This window comes from Electrona antarctica (assembly GCF_951216825.1).
Source record: "Electrona antarctica genome assembly, chromosome: 19".
NCBI lineage: Eukaryota > Metazoa > Chordata > Actinopteri > Myctophiformes > Myctophidae > Electrona > Electrona antarctica.
Window position 1 is genome coordinate 8,325,349 of NC_136800.1, and position 19,460 is coordinate 8,344,808.

Consider the following 19,460-nt stretch of genomic DNA (forward strand, 5'->3'; position numbering starts at 1 on the left):
ATGCTCTTCAGAGCGTTCCACCGGCCAGGAGGTGACCACCAGGACTCACCTGAAGACCCCCAGCCTGTGGACCAGGAGGAATCACCTGAAGACCCCCAGTCTGTGGACCAGGAGGAATCACACCTGGACAACGGTGGTCACGGTGGGCAGACCAGCCGGTCAGGGATGATGACGGGGGAGCAGTGGTCTAGTGGAGGAGGGAACTCCGTTGCAATGCTGGACACAGTCAGCCAGCTTCACATCACAGCCAGAACAGACTTACAAGGTTAGCAATTGGTTCAACACACTGTGCATGTTTAAATAAGTGTTAAATAGCTCAAAATTCTGAGCTGTTACTGAACAAAATTAACGCAATAATGATTATTACTATCACAATAAAGAACTTTAACTTTTTGCCAAAATACTAACCCAAAAAGTAGCCAATACTTGAAATATCAGAAGGTTGCAGATGGTCTATTTTCCCCATCTGACACCACCGTACAACACAGCATAAACTAGAAATGCCAACTTGCGCCTTGCACACAAGTTGGGCATGTATGGCCTACTTGGTACGACTGGTACGACTGCTGCTCTGAGTCCCTCTGTCTGGGTACAACTGCTGCTCCGAGTCCCTATAGAGCTCTCGGTCTGGGTACGACTGCTGCTCTGAGGCATAGAGCTCTCTGCTGTCTGGGTACGACTGCTGCTCTGAGGCCTAGAGCTCTCTGTCTGGGTACGACTGCTGCTCTGAGGCCTAGAGCTCTCTGCTATTCTAAATCCTTTAGACCCGTTATTGACCTTATACCAACCTTGAAACGTACCTTAGTTACGTCATCAAATGATGGTCCCTTATTGGCTGATGGAGGACACCGACATACATACCCCGACATACATACCCAGCCGATCGTAGTACTTGCACGCTCTGCTTGCGCAAGTAATCCATGATGTCAGACAATGGGCTCACTTCCTTCCTGGACTACAAATCCCATAATGCTTTGGTGCACTGCTCCTCCTTGTGGACAGGGGGAGGGCTGTCTTGCTGACATGTAGTCCAGGAAGGACTAAAAAAAATCTAAAATATCTAACACCACATATTACACACAGACCCCAGGCAAGTGTTCTAAATCTTCTAAACGTCATTAACATATATATATTTTTTTTTTTGCAAAAAGGGTGAAGTGTTTCCTTTTACCTGTTGCAGGTCTACAGTGTGTTCCCAGGAGGATCTACAGCATCAACACAGGGGGCAGCAGAGAGCAGCTGTTTGTGGCCGTGGAAGGTATTGGTACCTATCACTGTCTGTCTAAAAGCACTGTGTAAATCGGTGGGGTCCATGGACCATCAGGGTTCCTTGAGGGGGGTTGAGGAACTGGTCTGTAACAAATACGGGTCCATTTGGTTCCATTAGTACACTGAGTTATGGGGTCCTTGAAATTAAAAGGTTTGAGAACACTGGTCTAAATCAGTGGTTCCCCAACTTTTTAGCTCAAGACCTAGATCTAGAAGCTCACAGCATGCCGCTTTGCAGCATGTTGCAAGCTTGTAGATTTACCATTTTCACTACTTCTTGAACGATTTTATTTATTAGTGTGGTTGCCCTGGGACTATAGTACTTGTAACACTTTATTTTACTGGAGTAAGACAAACTTTGCCACACTACTCCTCCCACAGTTTTGACTGTACGGGAATCGTGTGCTTGTATTTTGTTAAGAGAAATGTTGTATAGTTTAATTGATATTAATTTATTCGTGCATTCAATTTCCCCATTGACATGAATGGGAAAATTCAAGTATTTTTTTCTCAGAGACCGTAAGCGCTATAGTTACAAAACTTGGAGGGGATGTTCATAATAATTACTAAAATTAATTAAATTATGTTATCGGTCGGCCTCATGGTGGCGCTATAACAGCCTTTGGCTTATAACTCTTGAACCGTAGGTCGTAAAATCAAAATTATTTTTCCCTGCATTCCTTGGGTCATGACGAATCTCCCCATTTAGGCCACGCCCATTTCCGTCATGATAGATTTTCCGCCATTTTGAATTTTCTCCAAAACACACTTTTTGCATTTCTTCCTACTGATTTTGTCCGAATCTCACAAAAATCTGTACACATGATCTCTGGAACTTTCCGATGAAAACTCGAACGGCGGAATTTTGATAGTGCGTATCGTTCGGCCGTAATCATCGTCCGAAGTTAGCAGGAGGGGCCTATTTTACAAAAAATGCCACAAATCAGGAACGGAATGTCCAATCCATCCCAAATTTGAATCACTTGTCAAGGGTGGGTTACTCAACCCAGAGCCAAAAGTAATTCCATTTTCATCGATAGGGGGCGCCGCAAAGGCAAATAATGTAACAGTTTGTAGCAAAAACATGATTTTTGGGGGATAAATACCCTCCGAATTACTTACGCATGATCACAAGGTTGACATGACATTGTAATTGGCTAGCAACATTAGTGGGAGGGGCCTATGTAAGCGACTGCGGCAACCACACTTTTTTTTTTCTTCAAAATTGCGACCTTTCTAGTTTAATTTATTTATATATATTATATAATTATTATTTTTTTATATTTATTTATCAAATACTTTTGAAAAATGTAGGAATTCTTTTAAATTGGTGAAAGTGATTTTTTTAATCACAAAGAAAAAAGGAAAAAAGGGGACATTTACAAATTAGTCCGCGACCCAAACTTGATGGGTCCCGACCCCCGCACTTTGGAAAAACCTACCTTTCCTCATCCGATCTGCCCAGTCCATTGAGGGTTTCAGTCATATCTCTGTTGAAGATCCACATATTCTCTTTGGCTTTTCATTGCACTTGATCGTTGTATATCCCAAAGCACAAACATCCAGTCTAATATTATGATATGGATATAATATTGATACTAGGGATGTCCCAATCACGTTTTTTTTGCTCCCGATCCGATCATTTAAAAATGACGTGATCGGCCCCGATTTCCGATCACGTGATTGGATCGGGACAACCGATGCGTTAGTCCGACATACCAATAGTTCAACACACGTGGCCAGATAAGACTCACCCGTTGCTCTGACTGTACATGTCCAGTTATTAAGACACATACGTGGCTGGTTAAGACATGCGTGGCCGGTTAAGACTCACCCGTGGCTCTGACTGTACATGTCCAGTTATTAAGACACATACGTGGCCAGTTATTAAGACACATACGTGGCCAGTTATTAAGACACATACGTGGCCACACTGGCCGATTAAATACTCACCCGTGGCTTCCGCGTGCGCTTAGGGTTTAGGGATAGTGTGTTGCATCTATTGCGTGTATGTTGGACTGAACAACTGTGTTGTTCCCTCCCTGCTCTCCCAGAGACGTCCTGTACTGACCAGAATAATGTGTTGTTCCCTCGCTGCTCTCCCAGAGACGTCCTGTACTGACCAGAATAATGTGTTCCCTCCCTGCTCTCCCAGAGACGTCCTGTACTGACCAGAATAATGTGTTGTTCCCTCCCTGCTCTCCCAGAGACGTCCTGCCTGTGTCTGCAGTGCTGCGGGCCGGCCCGCTCCTGCTCCCTGCAGGGCTTCAACCAACAGGGACGCCAGGTGTTCCACTTTGAAAGACCCCTCCGGGCCGACGCCTGCTGCCTCGGCTGCTGCCTGATGGAAATCAGGGCCTACACGCCTCAGAAACATCTCATTGGCTCCATACACCAGAGGTAAGCATCTCATTCAGTGTACCCAGACATACACGTCAAGAGGCGGCAAAAAAACGCCTAGAGCAGGCGTCTCTTCCTTTTAATTTATAAGTGCTCGTGTCAACAATACGACACTACCAGTCTGTATTGCATGCAGAGACATATACTGTATATCCGAGAAATGAGGCATTGTGGAGGGGGGGGGGGGCACTTGTATCAGTCTGAGTGGGATCTTACTTCAGCAAAATGTGAGAAAGCGGTTTTGGTCGGAATTGAGTGTGTGTCTGTGTGTACCATCAGATGGAGCATGTTCACGCCTCTTCTGGAGGTGTGCGATTCAGAGGGAACATCTTCCATCAGGATCCAGGGGGAGTGCTGTCCATGTCGCTGTCTCTCCAACCAGGAATTCCAGGTTAGTGTTCACTATAGAAAATGTGTCTGTAATGTGTCATAAATATGAGAGTAATAATAAAGAGTGCCATCATCAATATCCCAGGGTTCCTGATACATTCATTTATAGTGGTGTAAAATAACTAAGTACATTTACTCAAGTATTGCACTTTAGAGTATTTCCAGTTTTCTACTCCACTACATCTGAGACAAATATTGTACTTTCGACTCGTAGTTACTTTATAGATTTTAATTATTGTGACAAAACATACACTAACCACTTCCGCCCTATATACATTTTGGGTTTTGGCCATTTGAATATAGCCGCTGTACAAGCTCACAATGCACTTCTGCCATTTTCAAAAGTTTTATATAATTTAATTTATACATACATTTGAAAACTTTAAATTAAGTACATTTTGAAACAAATACTTTTAACAGACTATTTTTTACGTTTTAGTATTGATACTTTAACTTAAGTATAACATTTGAGTACTTTTGCATTAAATGTCTTGTTCTCGTCAATCACCAGCTCGTCTCCATGATTGGTGAGAGAATTGGCTCAATATGGAAGAAATGGCCTGGCTTCAATGATGAATGCAACATGGACCATGAATACTTCGGCTTGGAAGGTCAGTAGATTACAGTAGATATTGGATAAGATATAGCTTAGATAGATGGTTAGAATGTCCTCTTAATTTTTTAAGATATTCTTTGGGGTTTTTGCCTTTTATTGACAGATTAACAGTAGTTTGACAGGAAAGGGGGAGAGAGATGGGGGGGGAACACACGCAGCAAAGGTCGTCGGGATCGGGACTCAAACCCGCTCGGAAGGCCCAGGCCCATTTCTATTTGTCCTGTTCAACCATTTGTTAAATGTGTTTTTCCAACCACAGTGCCGCTTAGCATGGACTCAGACACCAAACTGCTGCTGCTGGCTGCTACATTCTTATTGGTAAGCATGCCGTCTGCGCATGCCGTCTGCACACCAAACCATGGCTCTGTGGAAAGGAAGTGTGGCAATACTGCAATGAAAAACTTATGCTCATTATTAGGGACGCGCGGTATTGATCAGACATCCGGAATTCCGGATACCAATATTGCAATACAACTTTCCAGGTTACACCTTTTATGTTTCCTGTAACTGTGATTCTGAGCACCGATGCAAATAGCAGTGCATTCTTATTACCCGAATGAATAGGCCTACTCATGCACAATGAGTAAAACTACTAGTTTTAGGTAAAATTACTTACATGTATTTTTAATGAACATTCTTTCAATTCTTTGACCCTTTTGAAAGCTTCCCCAGACAACGGATGAAATCCTTCAGCATTGCATGAGGCTTTTTACGATTCACATTCAAACACCATTATGAAATATCGGCTAAAAAACTATATATAATTTTGATACCGATATCGCATGTGTGCCACCGATATTGTCCCTTATCATTTGACCCATTTAGGCCTGACCTCAATTTAAAAAAATCCTCCTAAATCCTCCAGTTTTCTGAAATAAATATTTTCACTTTTTTTCAAAAATAGCAGACCTACAAGCTCATAGCGCGCCACTCGGTGGCGCGCTATGAGCTTGTAGATCTGCTATTTTTCAATAGCTAAATTATAACATAATGTTTAAAACACCAAACTGTCCTTTTGCGCAGATCACGCAAACCTCAGCAAAATGAAAAGGACAATATCGATGGCCTCCAACTGTAGACTGAAATTGCAGATGCCGATATGACAGATGAATCGTCATTGCAACCCCAATGACTACATGCGTCATTGCAACCCCAATGACTACATGCTGTGTACCGTACCGTTGTGACCGACAGCCTATGCCTTCTCTTCTCTCCCGTAGAATCACATGTTCTTCGAGATGAGCTGACGGGTGAAATGAGCCATCGGCGAATATAAGTAAAGTCATCCTCAACACAGAGCACGTCAGACAGTGAACCTCGTTCAGAGCATGGCCCGACGCAACAGGAGGATGGCCTGTCGTCGTCAAATAAAATGGCAGACATTAACAGAAAAAGCACAGTGAACCAGGTTGTAGCAGCAGATGCATATTTGACATTTTATTGCTATAATTCATCAAGTGTAGATCACACACACACACACAGCACGTTTGTTCCCTCTATTGTGGACACACAGCCGTTACTTACCCAGCACCTTATCCAAACCTAGGCAGCATTACAATTTTCTTTTCCCATGGTGGATTTTTTTTGTTTAGTTTCAAAACTACTTCAGGCTCTTTTCCCCAAAGCCCTGATTCATATTTCTTCGCGGTGCAGAGAATAGCAGACACCACAAGCTCACTTGCGAGCTTGTAGGGTCTTGCTATTCTAGGCACAAATTTGGCCTCAACAGTTTGTTTTTTTAATACTCCCATGGGAATTGATTCAAAACTGTAACAGGGGAGGCGGAGATAAGACTGAGCCCCAAGCCTGCATGGACCCCCCCCCCCCCCCCCCCCAGCCCAGTTTCACAGTTCATTACAAAATGGAGTCGGGCTCACTGATTTCAGTTCAGTGTTTTTGGCGCTGTTCTTGCAGACTTTGAGGAATATCACAGAAGATCTCATCCCATAGAGGCGGTTTGAAGAAACAGAAACATGGGTGTGGGGTGGTGGGGGCTCAAGGGGCCAGGCACAGTGAAACAGGCATCGTGGTCAAGTCCATTCTAGAAGAGGTTTAGAGGTGAAACGCACACCTTTAAGCACGGCCCTCGTCCTTTGGGATTTCAACTTCCAGGCCAAAAAGTTGAAGAATCGTCACGTTGAGTCATCTTTGAAGTAGTGGACACTGGACAGTTTGTCGTTTTAGTTTTTAGTTTTGTTTTTTTTACAAATATATTTTTGTACACAATAATAGCAACTCTAGTTCAAATGACAAAGAGGATTTGTAGTTAAAATACAGCGACCGTAATAAAATAACATCTACATGTACCTGTCATGTAACCCTGTTTATTTCAGAGTCCCGATAAAACAGTTCCGATACTTGTACGTCTAACATGTGACTATGTTTGTTACATAAAATCCGATCTATGTGTTGTTATCACTGTTCAGGTCTGTTATATTTATAAAAGAAGGAAGGGACTCTTCTTCTGTCACCAGATATTGGTCAGAGGCAGAACACCGACCATCTGGTCAGTAGAGCGCAGCCTGCTCCATCTGGTGGCCAGCAAGTGATGTCTCAAAACTAGAAAAAAAAAGAAAAAGACATCCACATACAGAGATTCTTCTCTGGCAGATAAAAAAACAAAACAAACAAAAAAAAAAACTCACACACACTTTGCTCTCCCAGACAGCTGCATTCCATGTTATGCGTTGAATGGGAGTCCTGTTTGCGTCCTCTGGATTCCATCATGCGCAAAACGGAAACAAAAGGAATGACTCTTGTTGCCTCCATCCTGTCCCGTCCCGTCAGTGACCCTCCGCTCTGGCACCGTGGAAAACGGCCACAATGCATACCGAGGTATCCTTCCTTGGACTTCTTCTCAACTCCCCCAATTCATCGGCTATAGTAGTATACACATCTGGATGGAAGCGGGACACAAACAACAGCGGGGTTTAGCGGCAGATGCCTGAACGTAACATCGGCAATCACCCTTGAAGGTAGTGTTGATTGCGTCTACTAAAACTATGACAAAAAATGTTCGTCGACTAACGTTTTTCACTGACGAAAATTAAATAAAAACGAATAAACTAATAATAAAACTAAGACTAAATCTATTGACAATTTTGTCAACAAATAAAAACTAGACTAAAAGACAAGTCATGTTATGCTTGGTTGCATGCTGAAAATGGCCAGATCTACAGGTACACGCTCACAACACGTCGCAGCGCAGGGACATTTAAACCACCATAACTCTGAGGGTGTACACATGGAATCCCTTTTTCAGAGAATTGGACCATTCTGGACAACTGCATGGGCAGATGTGAATCACCAAATGAGTTTAGTTTTCATTTTAACTTCAATTGAATGAATTGTATATTATTTATTTTTCTTACGATATTTCCAGCACGAAGACAAACATAAAACTGAACTGAGAGTGTTCCTACCCTTGGCAAGGAAACTCAGTATGCACCGTTAGCGCTCGTTGCTAACAGTCACCAGACCATGGAAGTCTTCCCAGGCTCTGAAAGCACAAAAACACACGCAGTAACATCTACAGGTAACAGGGGTGTGTGTGTGTGTGTGTACACACATGCATGGCTGCATGCGAGTGAGAGATTAGATCAAATACAATTGTACAAAATTCAGACATTTAGCAGATGTTCTTAAACCAGAGTGACTCACTAAATACATGTATCAACCAAGTACGTTAAACACAACAAGAGTGTCATTTGGTTTCCTTTGCTAAACCTGTAAAGCCTGCAGAGCCCTTTGAGAACGTGACAGTGATTAAGGGTAGCCTATACAAATACTGGCAGGACTTGACTTTCTAAGAAAACATAAATACATTTGTAATGACATGTTATGATACTGCATTGAGTAAAAAAAACAAAAAAAAACGCTATCACTATATTTTTCTTCTTTCTTTTTATTCTTAACACAATCGCTGCCGGAATGCCTTCAAAATAAGAGCTCTGGGGTGCCGGAAAGACGCTTTTACTCTGAAGCCCCCCCCCCCCCCCCCCCCCCCCGGAAACAATCCGGAAGAAAACCGGAGAAATATTGTTAGCTTTACTTGGGCTCGAGTCTATTATATCGCTAGAAGCTCCAAAGCACTCATATTTTGAACGAGAGGCATGTTGAAGTCAGAAATGAAGCGCGTAGTATATCCGTCAGATCAAAACCACGGAGAGCGCCCTGGATTAGGAGAGACGAGGCATTCTTTCTGCCAGCTAACCGAACGGTAAGCTAATATGAAGGCAGAGCGAAGTGACGGGTGCCCGAGTGTCTCAGTCAAAAATTAAAAAAGGAAAATAATTCAGAATATTCCCCTCTCGCCTGATATCATTGAGGACGCGCTAGGACGTGTACACACATCCTTTGTACGTGTCGATTGGGTTCCCTAGGACGTGTGGAGACGTCCTACGGACGGAAACGGTTAACGATAAGCACATATTAATTCCTTTGCTTGCTTAAGAACAAAAGGTAATGGTTGGATCTTACAGGGACTGATGAATACAAATGCAGATACCACTGTTCTGATAGCATTAAAGATGGGGTAAAATGGCTTTTTTGGGGCTTTTTATTTAAGTTTCATTTTATTTAAGTTTCAGTCGGAAACGGAAGGCTTTGCGTTTCTGAACCAATCAGAGCGTTGCATCCCTTCAGGCTATGGGACATTAGTATCCGCGACGTGAGCCTGTTTGTTTACATGTCAGAGACTATAGTAGCATCTGTCTTAGTCTCTGACATGTAAACAAACAGGAAATAAGCCACATAGGCTTATTTCTAGCCTATAATCAGCACACTCATTAAGTATGAAAGGGGTATAGTAATACACTGTCTGGATGTCATCTTGAATGAGATCAAAACATCTGGCATCTATTGTTAGGTATGCCAATATGATGACCACGGATATGCTCTAAAAGTGTGAGAAAAACATACCGTATTAGTATTAATTTGGTTGACTAAGATTTTGATATTTAGAATGAGACTAGACTAAGACTAAATAATTTCTGATGACTAAATGGTATGTTGTGACTCGTGATACGCATCATATCCCCAGATTGTTGCTAGTACACAGGTCTACAACAAAGCCCCTATATTAGGATCACACGTTTACCACTTAAGCAGTACTTACGACAGAATCGCATCTAACGAAAACAGCCGATCTACAAGCTTGCAACGTGTCGCGGACGCAACAGGCTTGTAGATCTGGCTCCACACAGACTGATGAGAAGGGAAAGCAGACAGAAAGATAAATAAGAAGCGCGATCAAACATACATACTTGATGCTGTCTGTGTGCGTCTTGTACTCCATGATGGTGTTGGGGGGCAGGTTGAGCACCCGCCGCAGCGTGTCTCTGATGCGCGCCGTGGTCGCCTGGTCCATCGCAGTCTTGTTCCAGATGGAGATGATGTCCTCCTGAAAAACACGGGGGGGGGGGGGGGGGGTACATTAGGGCTGAGGCAATTTACCCATTTAGGCCTGACGTCGAAATTAAAAAAATGTCTAACTTCTGACAGTTTTCTGAAATACCTCATGTTTCTGTATCAGTGGTGAATAATATTTCATATCAAGGACCCCCAAAAATGATATGTAATTGGCCACCGACCCCCATCTGAAAATATGATATTCCAGGAACCGCTCAGAAGCAAAGATTTGAGTTAAAAACGTTGGCTCTGAAAGAATATATATTCAGATTTAAGATTTGTGCCACATTTTCATGATTTTTCAAAAATAGCAGACCTACAAGCTCGTAGCGCGCCACTCGGTGGCGCGCTATGAGCTTGTAGATCTGCTATTTTTCAATAGCTAAATTATAACAATGTTTAAAACACCAAAAGGGGTTCCTGCCCAAAATGGGTTAAACGAAAAGATATGGAAACTGTTTGATACATACAGTATATATGAATTACAGTCAATCCAATTTATTTATATAGCACATTTTACAACTCAAGGTTTACAAAGTGCTGCACAGGAAAATAAAAACTAAATACACTGTAGCTAAAACACAGTAGAAAAACAACAATTATATTAATATAGGATATTGTGACCTACATCAAAAGATAGTGGCCAACCAGTTCATGCTGAATATTTACATGCCCGAAGTCAGCAGTAAAATTACATTAGATTATACACTTTGTGTGGACCTTGAAATCCTTTACAGCAACGCTCTGATATTTAGAACCAATAACCCCCATACTGTTTTCTTTTTATACAACAACTAATCTACACGACACACACAAAATCGAATAGATTCTTATTATAGTCAACTAAATCGATTAGTTTAATGAATCACTTATTATTTAAGCCCTGTATTATAGCCAATCTATAAGCCCACGTCACGTCATCATCATTGTGAGCTTATACTGTAGATCAGGTTGTTGTCAGGTGAAACCTAACTAATGAAAGCTCATGAAATGTAGACGACATCGTCACCACCTAGTCATACTGACGGACTAGCCTGATTGGCTCCCACACACGCTGCCTAAGCCAATGGGAGTGTAGTATGATTGCCTGCCTCCCTAAGCTATGCCACACGCACCGCGAAAGGGCTGATTTCCGCACCGCAGCGAGCAACCTGTCCGCCCGCAGCCTCGAAGCGACAACAGCTGCTAATGTTATGAGCTGGACAACAGGAAAGCCACAACAAAACACAGTTATTGAACCACGCACAGAAACGTCGGAAACTAACGGAAACAACGGCCGCGAGGTTGCGCCAGAGAAACATACATACACGTTACTAAAATCATAATAATAATATGGGGGGAAAACAAAGAAAAAACGAGACAACAGAGACAGCACCTGTTTCACCTGACACATCATTACTATGTAATCATTCCTTGTTTCTATATCAATTATTTTTAATAAACGTTCATCACTCGTGTGTCTCACAATCTGCAAGGCCGATCAGCATACTGCCAGTAGGCCACAGAAGTGTGCGTGTGAGTGTGTGTGTGTGAGAGAGAGTGTGTGAAAGCGCACGTTGCCATTGGTGGGTGTTGACTTGGGTGTATATGTGAGACTCCCCTCACAGGATTTACTCCATGGTTGAACACTGACTTGTGCAAATATTGTCAAAACCAGTCCTGCTACTTCATTGTGGGGGAAGTGAAATGGCTGAGTTCATGTCATATTACCCTCGAGGTAGTCTTGCGTAGCCAGACAACTAATCCACAATCTCCGAAATTCTATATACAGTCTGGAATTACAGCTCCCGAAATCCGAGTAAGGAAGTTGGCATTTCCGTTCACGAAAATATATTGTACATTTAATTTTTTTATTTCCAGTTCTGCTAAGCGGCAAGCTAAATATGCTTAGATGGTTTCTATTTATATTAGGATAAATTTATGAGACTGAAAATACTAAACGGAAGTGGGGAGGAGGCTTCCCCTCCGCTTTATATTTTACTCATGATCAGAGCTTTCGTTCTCCAGACTGTAGGCATGATGAAAATCAGTAAGTCAGTAATGTGCGGAACAAATAAATATCAAATCAGTAAGTCGTCAAATCAGTAAGTCACCATTACCAGAGTAATGTGTGCACCAAATACATAGTATATAGTTGCTGCGAGAGTGAGGTCTAGCCAACACCAACTCGGGATTCCTGGATCGCTGCCCTCCACAATTTCCTATCCAACATCAGGTTCTTGAGCTCTGCAGTGTTGTCAGCCAAGCTGTCGCGCCGCAGCACGCCTACATAGGTGGTGCGCTTCTTTCCCCTCCTGGCTTTGCCCTGGGTTGGCTCCCATAGGGTCAATTTACTTGCCTCAAGTTCTGGGTGCCTGACGCAGTGCCCTGCCAGCCTCCTCCTTCTCTCTCTGACTTTGTCCGTGACGCGTGGTAGGTCCCCATAGAGGTCCACATTTCTGATGCGGTCCGTCCATGTGAATGGTGCATTTATATAAATGGTAAATGGCGCATTTATATAGTGCCTTTATCCAAGGCGCTTTACAGAGATTGTGCATTACATTCACCCATTCACACACACATTCATACACCGATGGCAGCGGAAACCATGCAAGGCATCAACTAGCACATCGGGAGCAATTTGGGGTTCAGTGTCTTGCTCAAGGACACTTCGACAGTAACTCTGGGGGAGCCCGGGTTCGAACTGGCAACCTCACGGTTACCATCCAGCCACTCTACCCCTGAGCCACCGCCGCCCATGTGACACCTAGTGCCATTCGTAGCATTCTTGTGTAGACTCCATCCAGGGCTTTTTCCTGTTGTACTGTGAGGGTCCATAGTATATCCATAGTATATGGATATATCCATAGTATATACTGTATACATTTGCCACGAAAACGTTTGAGAACTGCTGATTTAGAAGGCCTTTTGTAGAAATCAGCCTCAGGCCTTGGGTTAGGGTTGGGTTAAAAAGAACACCAGGCCGTGGTGTGTCTGTTGGGTACCTGGAAGCGCACTGCAGATCTCCTCCCCCACCATTAACTATTTGTCTGTTTCCTACCTGGAAGCGCACAGACACCACAGCGCCGCAGATCTCCTCTCCCACCATGAACTGCTCCCCCAGCATGGCCAGGATCAGGTTCTCCCAGCAGCGAGACGCCAGACCCTTCCTCAGACGGATGATCCACTTGCCGCCCATCTTATTGGCATCGTCCTGGACATAACCAAAAGCACAGAATTAGAGATGCTCCGCCTCCTAATCGGCCACCAATCGGTGATCGGCCGATATTCACTCCAATGTAATGACTCGATCGGTGATTTACCCTATCTGGAGAAACCGATCTTTTATAGTATACCATTTAAGTGGTATAAAGGTCAATCGGATATATAATATAATTTTGCATCTTTATGACAGGCCTAAACATTCTCCCCTTCCTCACCACACACAGGACATACAGGTATAATAATTTTGGAAATATTCAAATTTCCCCCTTACGCACAAGATCCGTATCTGTATCGGCCGATCATTGAGAAAAACAATCGGTAATCGGTCCCAAAAAACCTGATCGGAGCATCCCTATAAAATGAAAGTGTACAAATGGTCCAATGGAAACAAATCGACCCATACGCTCTGAGTTACAGACCTGTAAGGGTCCGTTTGGGACCCCCTTAAGGAACCCTGAGAGTCCCTGGAACCCACTTTGAGATTTGTTTTAATTACACACAGTTATCGGATCGGTCCTCTGTATATCGACCGATATGCAAGTTACGCGTATCGGAATCGGTACATCTCTACAAATATGTATAAGTGTATATATATATATATATATATATATATATAAAAGTGACGTCACGCAGAACCATATGCATGATCAAAAGCCAGGATCACACACACACACACACACACACACACACCTCCCACATGGGTTTAATCCCTTCCTTGAAGAGGTGAAAGTCGCTGTGACCCGTCAGGTCGCCGGGGCGGATCATGTGACTGTAGAAACGCCAGAACTGCTCCACCTGTGGAAGAGAAACCCCTCAGTTAAGCTGTTATCATCTATGATGGACTGAGGTGAGCTGTTGTTTCTGTTCACATTCTCCCAGTGCTTCCAAAACTTTTCAGTTCGAGACCCAAAATTAGAGATTAGATGTTTGCCCCGGGACCCAAACTAGTGAAAATAGCAGATCTACATTCTTTTAAAAAAAAAACTTTATTTTTAAATTTAGGAAATTAAAATGAGTTAGGGTTACTGAAGTCATGACCCATAAAAATGTGTCCGTGTCCCACAAATGGGTACCGACCCACTGTTTGGGAAACCCATGAAGGCCTGGATGATGGATAGCTGGATGATTTTACAAATCCCTTCTAAACCAGTGGTTCTCAAACCTTTTCCTGCCAAGGATCCCCTGAAAAATTAAATGAAATGTATTTGGTCGCAAATGTGTGTGCCACGCTGCGAACTGGTACATCTGCTATTTTTGAACAGCCAACGTATAAAATATGGATGAAGTGGTTAAAATGATTGTGATGCTGTATTAACACATTTTGCTGGGGAACCCCTGGAACCCGCCCTCAAGGACCCTTTGGGAACCACTGTTCTAAATCTAAATAACAGTATTCTGACAAACTCATGTTGCTATATAAATGATAGTTAAGTTAAGTTCTGACAAAACCTTTCAAGTAAAGGAAATGAGAAACAACACAATAATGGCTACAAAGACAAATATTGTGCTGCCCTAAAGTAGCCATACTTCTGTGTTGTCACACTAGGATGCAGTCTATGTCAGTTACAGGCGTGTACTAGTTGAGTGATACCAGTCTGACAACTACAACACAGACGTAATGACCATATTTTGACAATGATGGATTGCCATCGATTGAACTAAAAGGTTGAAATAAACACGGCGGCGTCATTTACACAGAGGTTCTCCTCCTAAACACATTCTACAATTAAATGCAACCTCGTTCCGTTCCCAGGCTTTACTCATTTCACGAGGACAAAAACTCTCGTAATGACCCGAGGCAGAAAGTTGTCTACCGGGTGGGACTTCCATTGTATGCATTTCCCACGGGAAGCTGTCGGCACGGGTTTCTTTCCTCGGGAAATGTAAAGAGATCTGTAAAAGCATCGATGCATTGAGATTCTCAAGCCTTTTCATTTCACGGACCACCATAACTCTTGAGAGTGTACAAAAATGGAACCAAATTCCATTTGCAGTGTACACTCTCAAGAGTTACATGCCTGTTAGGGTCCATTTGGAACCCCCTGTCGTTTTACTGTCGTTTTAGACCAGACAGTGGCCTTGTGGTTAGAGAGTCCGCCCTGAAACTGGGAGGTCGGGGTTCGATCCCCGGCTGGGTCATACCAAAGACTGTAAAAATGGGACCCAATGCCTCCCTGCTTGGCAATGGGTTGGATTGGGGGGGTCAAATCTACTAATCAAATGATTCCCGAGCGCGGCACGGCTGCAGCTCACCGCTCCTTGGCTGCGGCTCACTGCTCCAAGAGATGGGTCAAATGCGGAGAACAAATTTCACTGCAGTAACATGTGTGACAAATCGTATGACTTTGACGTTAAGAGGGAATTTTATTCTCTCAAGAGTTAAATTATTGTTAAACACCTTCATTATTTAATTTGCAAGAAGTCTTCACAATTAGAGAATGTTGAAGAATTGTTATTTCGATCAGTTTGCCTATTATCTCTCCTATCGTACCAACATCAATTGTGGACAAAATATTCTACGTTTTAAGTCCGAGAGGCTAGATCTCATCAAATGGTGAATAAATAATGGGCCTTGATATGAAAAGGGTTGAAAACCACTGTCCTAAAAATGATCCAAACCAATAAATGAAGAATACGGGGAAGGAGGGATCCATACCGAGGCGAAGCTGCCAATCTGCTTGATGTTCTGCTCGTAGCTCTGGGTGCTGGCGGGCCTCCCCGGGGTGCGTCTGGAGTACCAGAACGTGTAGTTGTACTGGAGAGGGTGCTCACCTACTCCCGGCACCGCCATCTGGAGAGGGTGCTCACCTACTCCCGGCACCGCCATCTGAAAAGGAGACGAAACGCAATTCGTCTTCAGGACAAAATTAAATGAGTCAATGGGGCTGCCACCATTACAAATTAAAGTTGACGATTAACAATCATTGTCACACTAATATATTGCGATTAACGACTTAATTGTGTTTTTTGGCATTGAACATTGGAACATAATAAAATATACAATTCCGTTTGCCTCGTAAACAAATAAAATGCACAGGGCAGATATGACAGTAATAAATTACTGATATACCGTATTTATTAGTTTTATACTTTTTTTAAATAGCCGAAATAGCTGATCTACAAGCTTGCAACGTGTCACAAAGTGATGCTTTGTAAGCTTGTAAATCTGCCATTTCTGATTATTTTATGGATGAACATTTCTTGATCATCATGGAAACGATTGATAAAATAATTGTGATCGTCTTAAATAATTGCGATTAGACGATTATGAACCAATTGTGACGTATCGAGTCATGTTATTTTTTCCTAGGTTCAACTCACCCGCTGCTTCTTGGAGTTGTTCCCCTCGTCGTCTTCGTTCCTTTCCTTCTCACCGTCTTTCGGTGAGACTTGGTCCTGGTCGTGATCCCCACTGTCGTCATCTTTCAGACTGTCACGACATGCAGAGAGAGGACGTCATGTCAACGGCTTTACATAAGCATAGGGGTTGGTGGTTCAGAGATATCGGCTATACATATTGACTAGTGATATACAGTGAATGCACATTCTACAATTTGCTGAATTCACCTTAATTTATACTTCTGTAGAACAACGGTTTTGTTTTGTTTTTTGCTTTTAGTTTTTGTTACCTTGTAGGTGGTTGTAACTTGATAAATAACCAAAAAATAAAACCAACATGGAAAAAGAATTGTGACAATATTCTGGTTCTCGAGTTACGTGGATTACAGACGTAGAGTCTTGGTGCATTTATAGTTGTAATGCCTCAACTCTTACACTTCCAAGTTCCGTTGGGGGTCTCGTCCTGAAAGTTTTGGAACCCAGTTGATGTATAGCACACAAGATCAGGGACAAGCGACACTGTCCTGCTGTGGATGGACGATGGAGTCTAGTCTACATTAAGGTTTAAAGTTGCAATGATCCATAACTTCCATGTCCTCCTTACCCGGGACTAAACCCAGGGTCTGACAGCCACTCGAGAGACCACATTTCTGCTATTTCAAAAATAGCAGATCTAAAAGCTCATAGCTATGAGCTTGTAGATCTGCTATTTTTGAAAAATCGTGAAAATGTGTGCAAATCTTTGAATATACACTCTTTCACAGCAAACATTTTAGCTCAAATCTTTGCTTCTAGAATTCATTCATTAGTGTCTCACTCCCTCACTCCCCCCCCCCCCCCCCCCAAAGAGAAGAACCACTGTACTCTCAGAGCTGTTAACAGCATTGGTAGGTCTATAACATAGGCCTACATAACCTATTCTTATGCAGATATATAAAGTGTTTATAGTGGAACTTGGGATCACAAATGAGAAGAAAGCAGGCACAACCCCCCCCCCCCCCCCCCCACGCGCGTGCAGTGAGTGAGTTTACACATACACGCACGGTGCAGCACACCCACCCATATGTCACACTTTTTTTTTTTATTCCATCCAAAAACTACACATGACAGACATGATGACAGATGACGGTCGGTCATCATCATTGCTTCACACTGAGATTATTCGTCTGCAAGATGATCCGGTCAAGAACAACAAGTTCCTTCCTCCCAGATAAAATGCGAGCCTTTACATTAGTTTAAGACAGACTTCGCGTGCACCTAAGCCCGGCCTCTCGACCTACTCCCACACCGAGGCTTCAGCCAAGGCCCAGGACCGGCCTAGTGGTGTGTACGCGTTGTGTTGTTACAACAAGGCTACGCTGTAGTAAATAGCAGATCTACAAGCTCATCACGGGTCACGAACGTGTCGCGTGGTGAGCTTGTAGATCTTCTATTTATCGAGCAGCATGACACCCGGCACGCAACTAAAGTATGGTATAAACGAGGATTTTTTTATATAGCAGACGAGGCTAGTATTGCTAAAAACCCAGCAGCATGGCTACATACATTCTTTCCTGCAACAACACAGAACGACTAATAATTCCACTTTATAATAAATCATGTTTTATTGCCATTAACCGATATAAAGACACGGTACTTCATGTCAAATGTTGTACACGCATTCACACATTTAGTAAAACGTGTAAAACACTTGCATAAAAATAGCAAGACACACCTCTTTTTCTATAACTGCACACTGCTGCTCTGCAACACTTTTGACAACAGTATTTATGACCAAAGCACCCATTGTTCTACATCTACGTGCTAAAAGTGTTAATTAGTTATTAAGTGGCTTTAATTACTCACGCGTCAAATTTGTTGTTCATTATTTATGTATTCTCTCTTTAGAACTGGAAGTCTAATCTGATGCGACCTGCACGCACCACACCGTCCACCAGCCGAGTCGACCCGAATGAATTCCAGACCAAATCCAATCCGCAGGAATCCTCCTGGGCCAAAGGCGTGCACGACCGTATACGTCGCCCCGCTGTTGCGTGCGTGCACGCACGCGCGCAGCACGCCGTCAGTGTGTGCGTGCAATGCACACGGCGTGCACGCTGAGTGACAGCTAGGAATGTGATTGTAGCCTACATGCGTTTTGTCAATGCTTTAATGCACACACATTAGACAGAAAACGAGATGATCAAGTTCGGTGGTTCTCAAAATCTCAAACTTTTTCAATACATGTAAAATTGTATTTGGCCGCTGAACCCCAGATTAAAATATTTTGTGCCATACATACAATATCATTTTTTTAATATATTATTTTTTTACTTTGATTATTTTTTTTGTTAGCAGATCTATATACTGTAAGCTTACAGACCTACAGTATTTAATTACCAAATAAATAGCCAGTGAGTAAGTATAGTAGGCCCTAATATGGGGACTGTCAGCCAAAGTCCAGCCTGAATCAGATCTGTGCCACATCCAGATTGGAATCCGATTTGTTTAAATAAGTCTAAACACAAGCAAGTCACATGTAATCCGATTTAGATCAGAATGTGGCTCAAGTAAGTCGCATTCGTAAAAATCGGATTCCATGTGACTTGCTTGTGTTTAGACTTATTTAAATGAATCAGATTCCAAGGAGTTGCATTGAGGTGGACTGACCCCCCACACACACACACACACACACACACACACACACACACACACACACACACACACACACACACACACACACACACACACACACACACACACACACACACACACACACACACACACACACACACACACACACACACACACACACACACACACACACACACACACACACACACACACACACAAT

General features: G+C 42.9%; 2 protein-coding genes across 7 annotated transcripts; one reads left to right on the forward strand and one right to left on the reverse strand.

Moving 5' to 3' along the window:
* Positions 1–5,922, forward strand: LOC306943818 (phospholipid scramblase 1; the record flags this gene model as incomplete). The annotated part of the gene is made up of 7 exons (XM_079530343.1): positions 1–265; positions 1,181–1,258; positions 3,477–3,669; positions 3,949–4,060; positions 4,571–4,670; positions 4,935–4,993; positions 5,896–5,922. The coding sequence occupies 7 exons, from the start codon at positions 1–3 to the stop codon at positions 5,920–5,922; spliced, it is 834 nt and encodes a 277-aa protein (XP_079386469.1).
* Positions 5,923–6,859: 937 nt separating this feature from the next.
* eif4e2 (eukaryotic translation initiation factor 4E family member 2) lies at positions 6,860–18,606 on the reverse strand. Of its 6 annotated transcripts, none has more exons than XR_013792425.1 (9): positions 18,473–18,606; positions 16,610–16,718; positions 15,945–16,142; positions 13,979–14,083; positions 13,125–13,277; positions 9,940–10,076; positions 8,098–8,174; positions 7,327–7,571; positions 6,860–7,234 (listed from the first exon to the last, which is right to left on the reverse strand). XR_013792425.1 is itself a non-coding variant. In XM_079529968.1 (9 exons), the coding sequence occupies exons 1-8, from the start codon at positions 18,490–18,492 to the stop codon at positions 8,126–8,128; spliced, it is 735 nt and encodes a 244-aa protein (XP_079386094.1). In that variant the 5' UTR covers positions 18,493–18,606; the 3' UTR covers positions 6,860–7,571; positions 8,098–8,125. The 6 variants fall into 6 exon arrangements, 5 of the variants coding, with proteins under 5 accessions (XP_079386094.1, XP_079386095.1, XP_079386093.1 ...); XM_079529968.1 differs by having other exon boundaries at positions 6,860–7,571; positions 15,945–16,060; positions 16,097–16,142; XM_079529969.1 differs by having other exon boundaries at positions 6,860–7,571; positions 15,945–16,079.
* Positions 18,607–19,460: the final 854 nt, after the last annotated feature.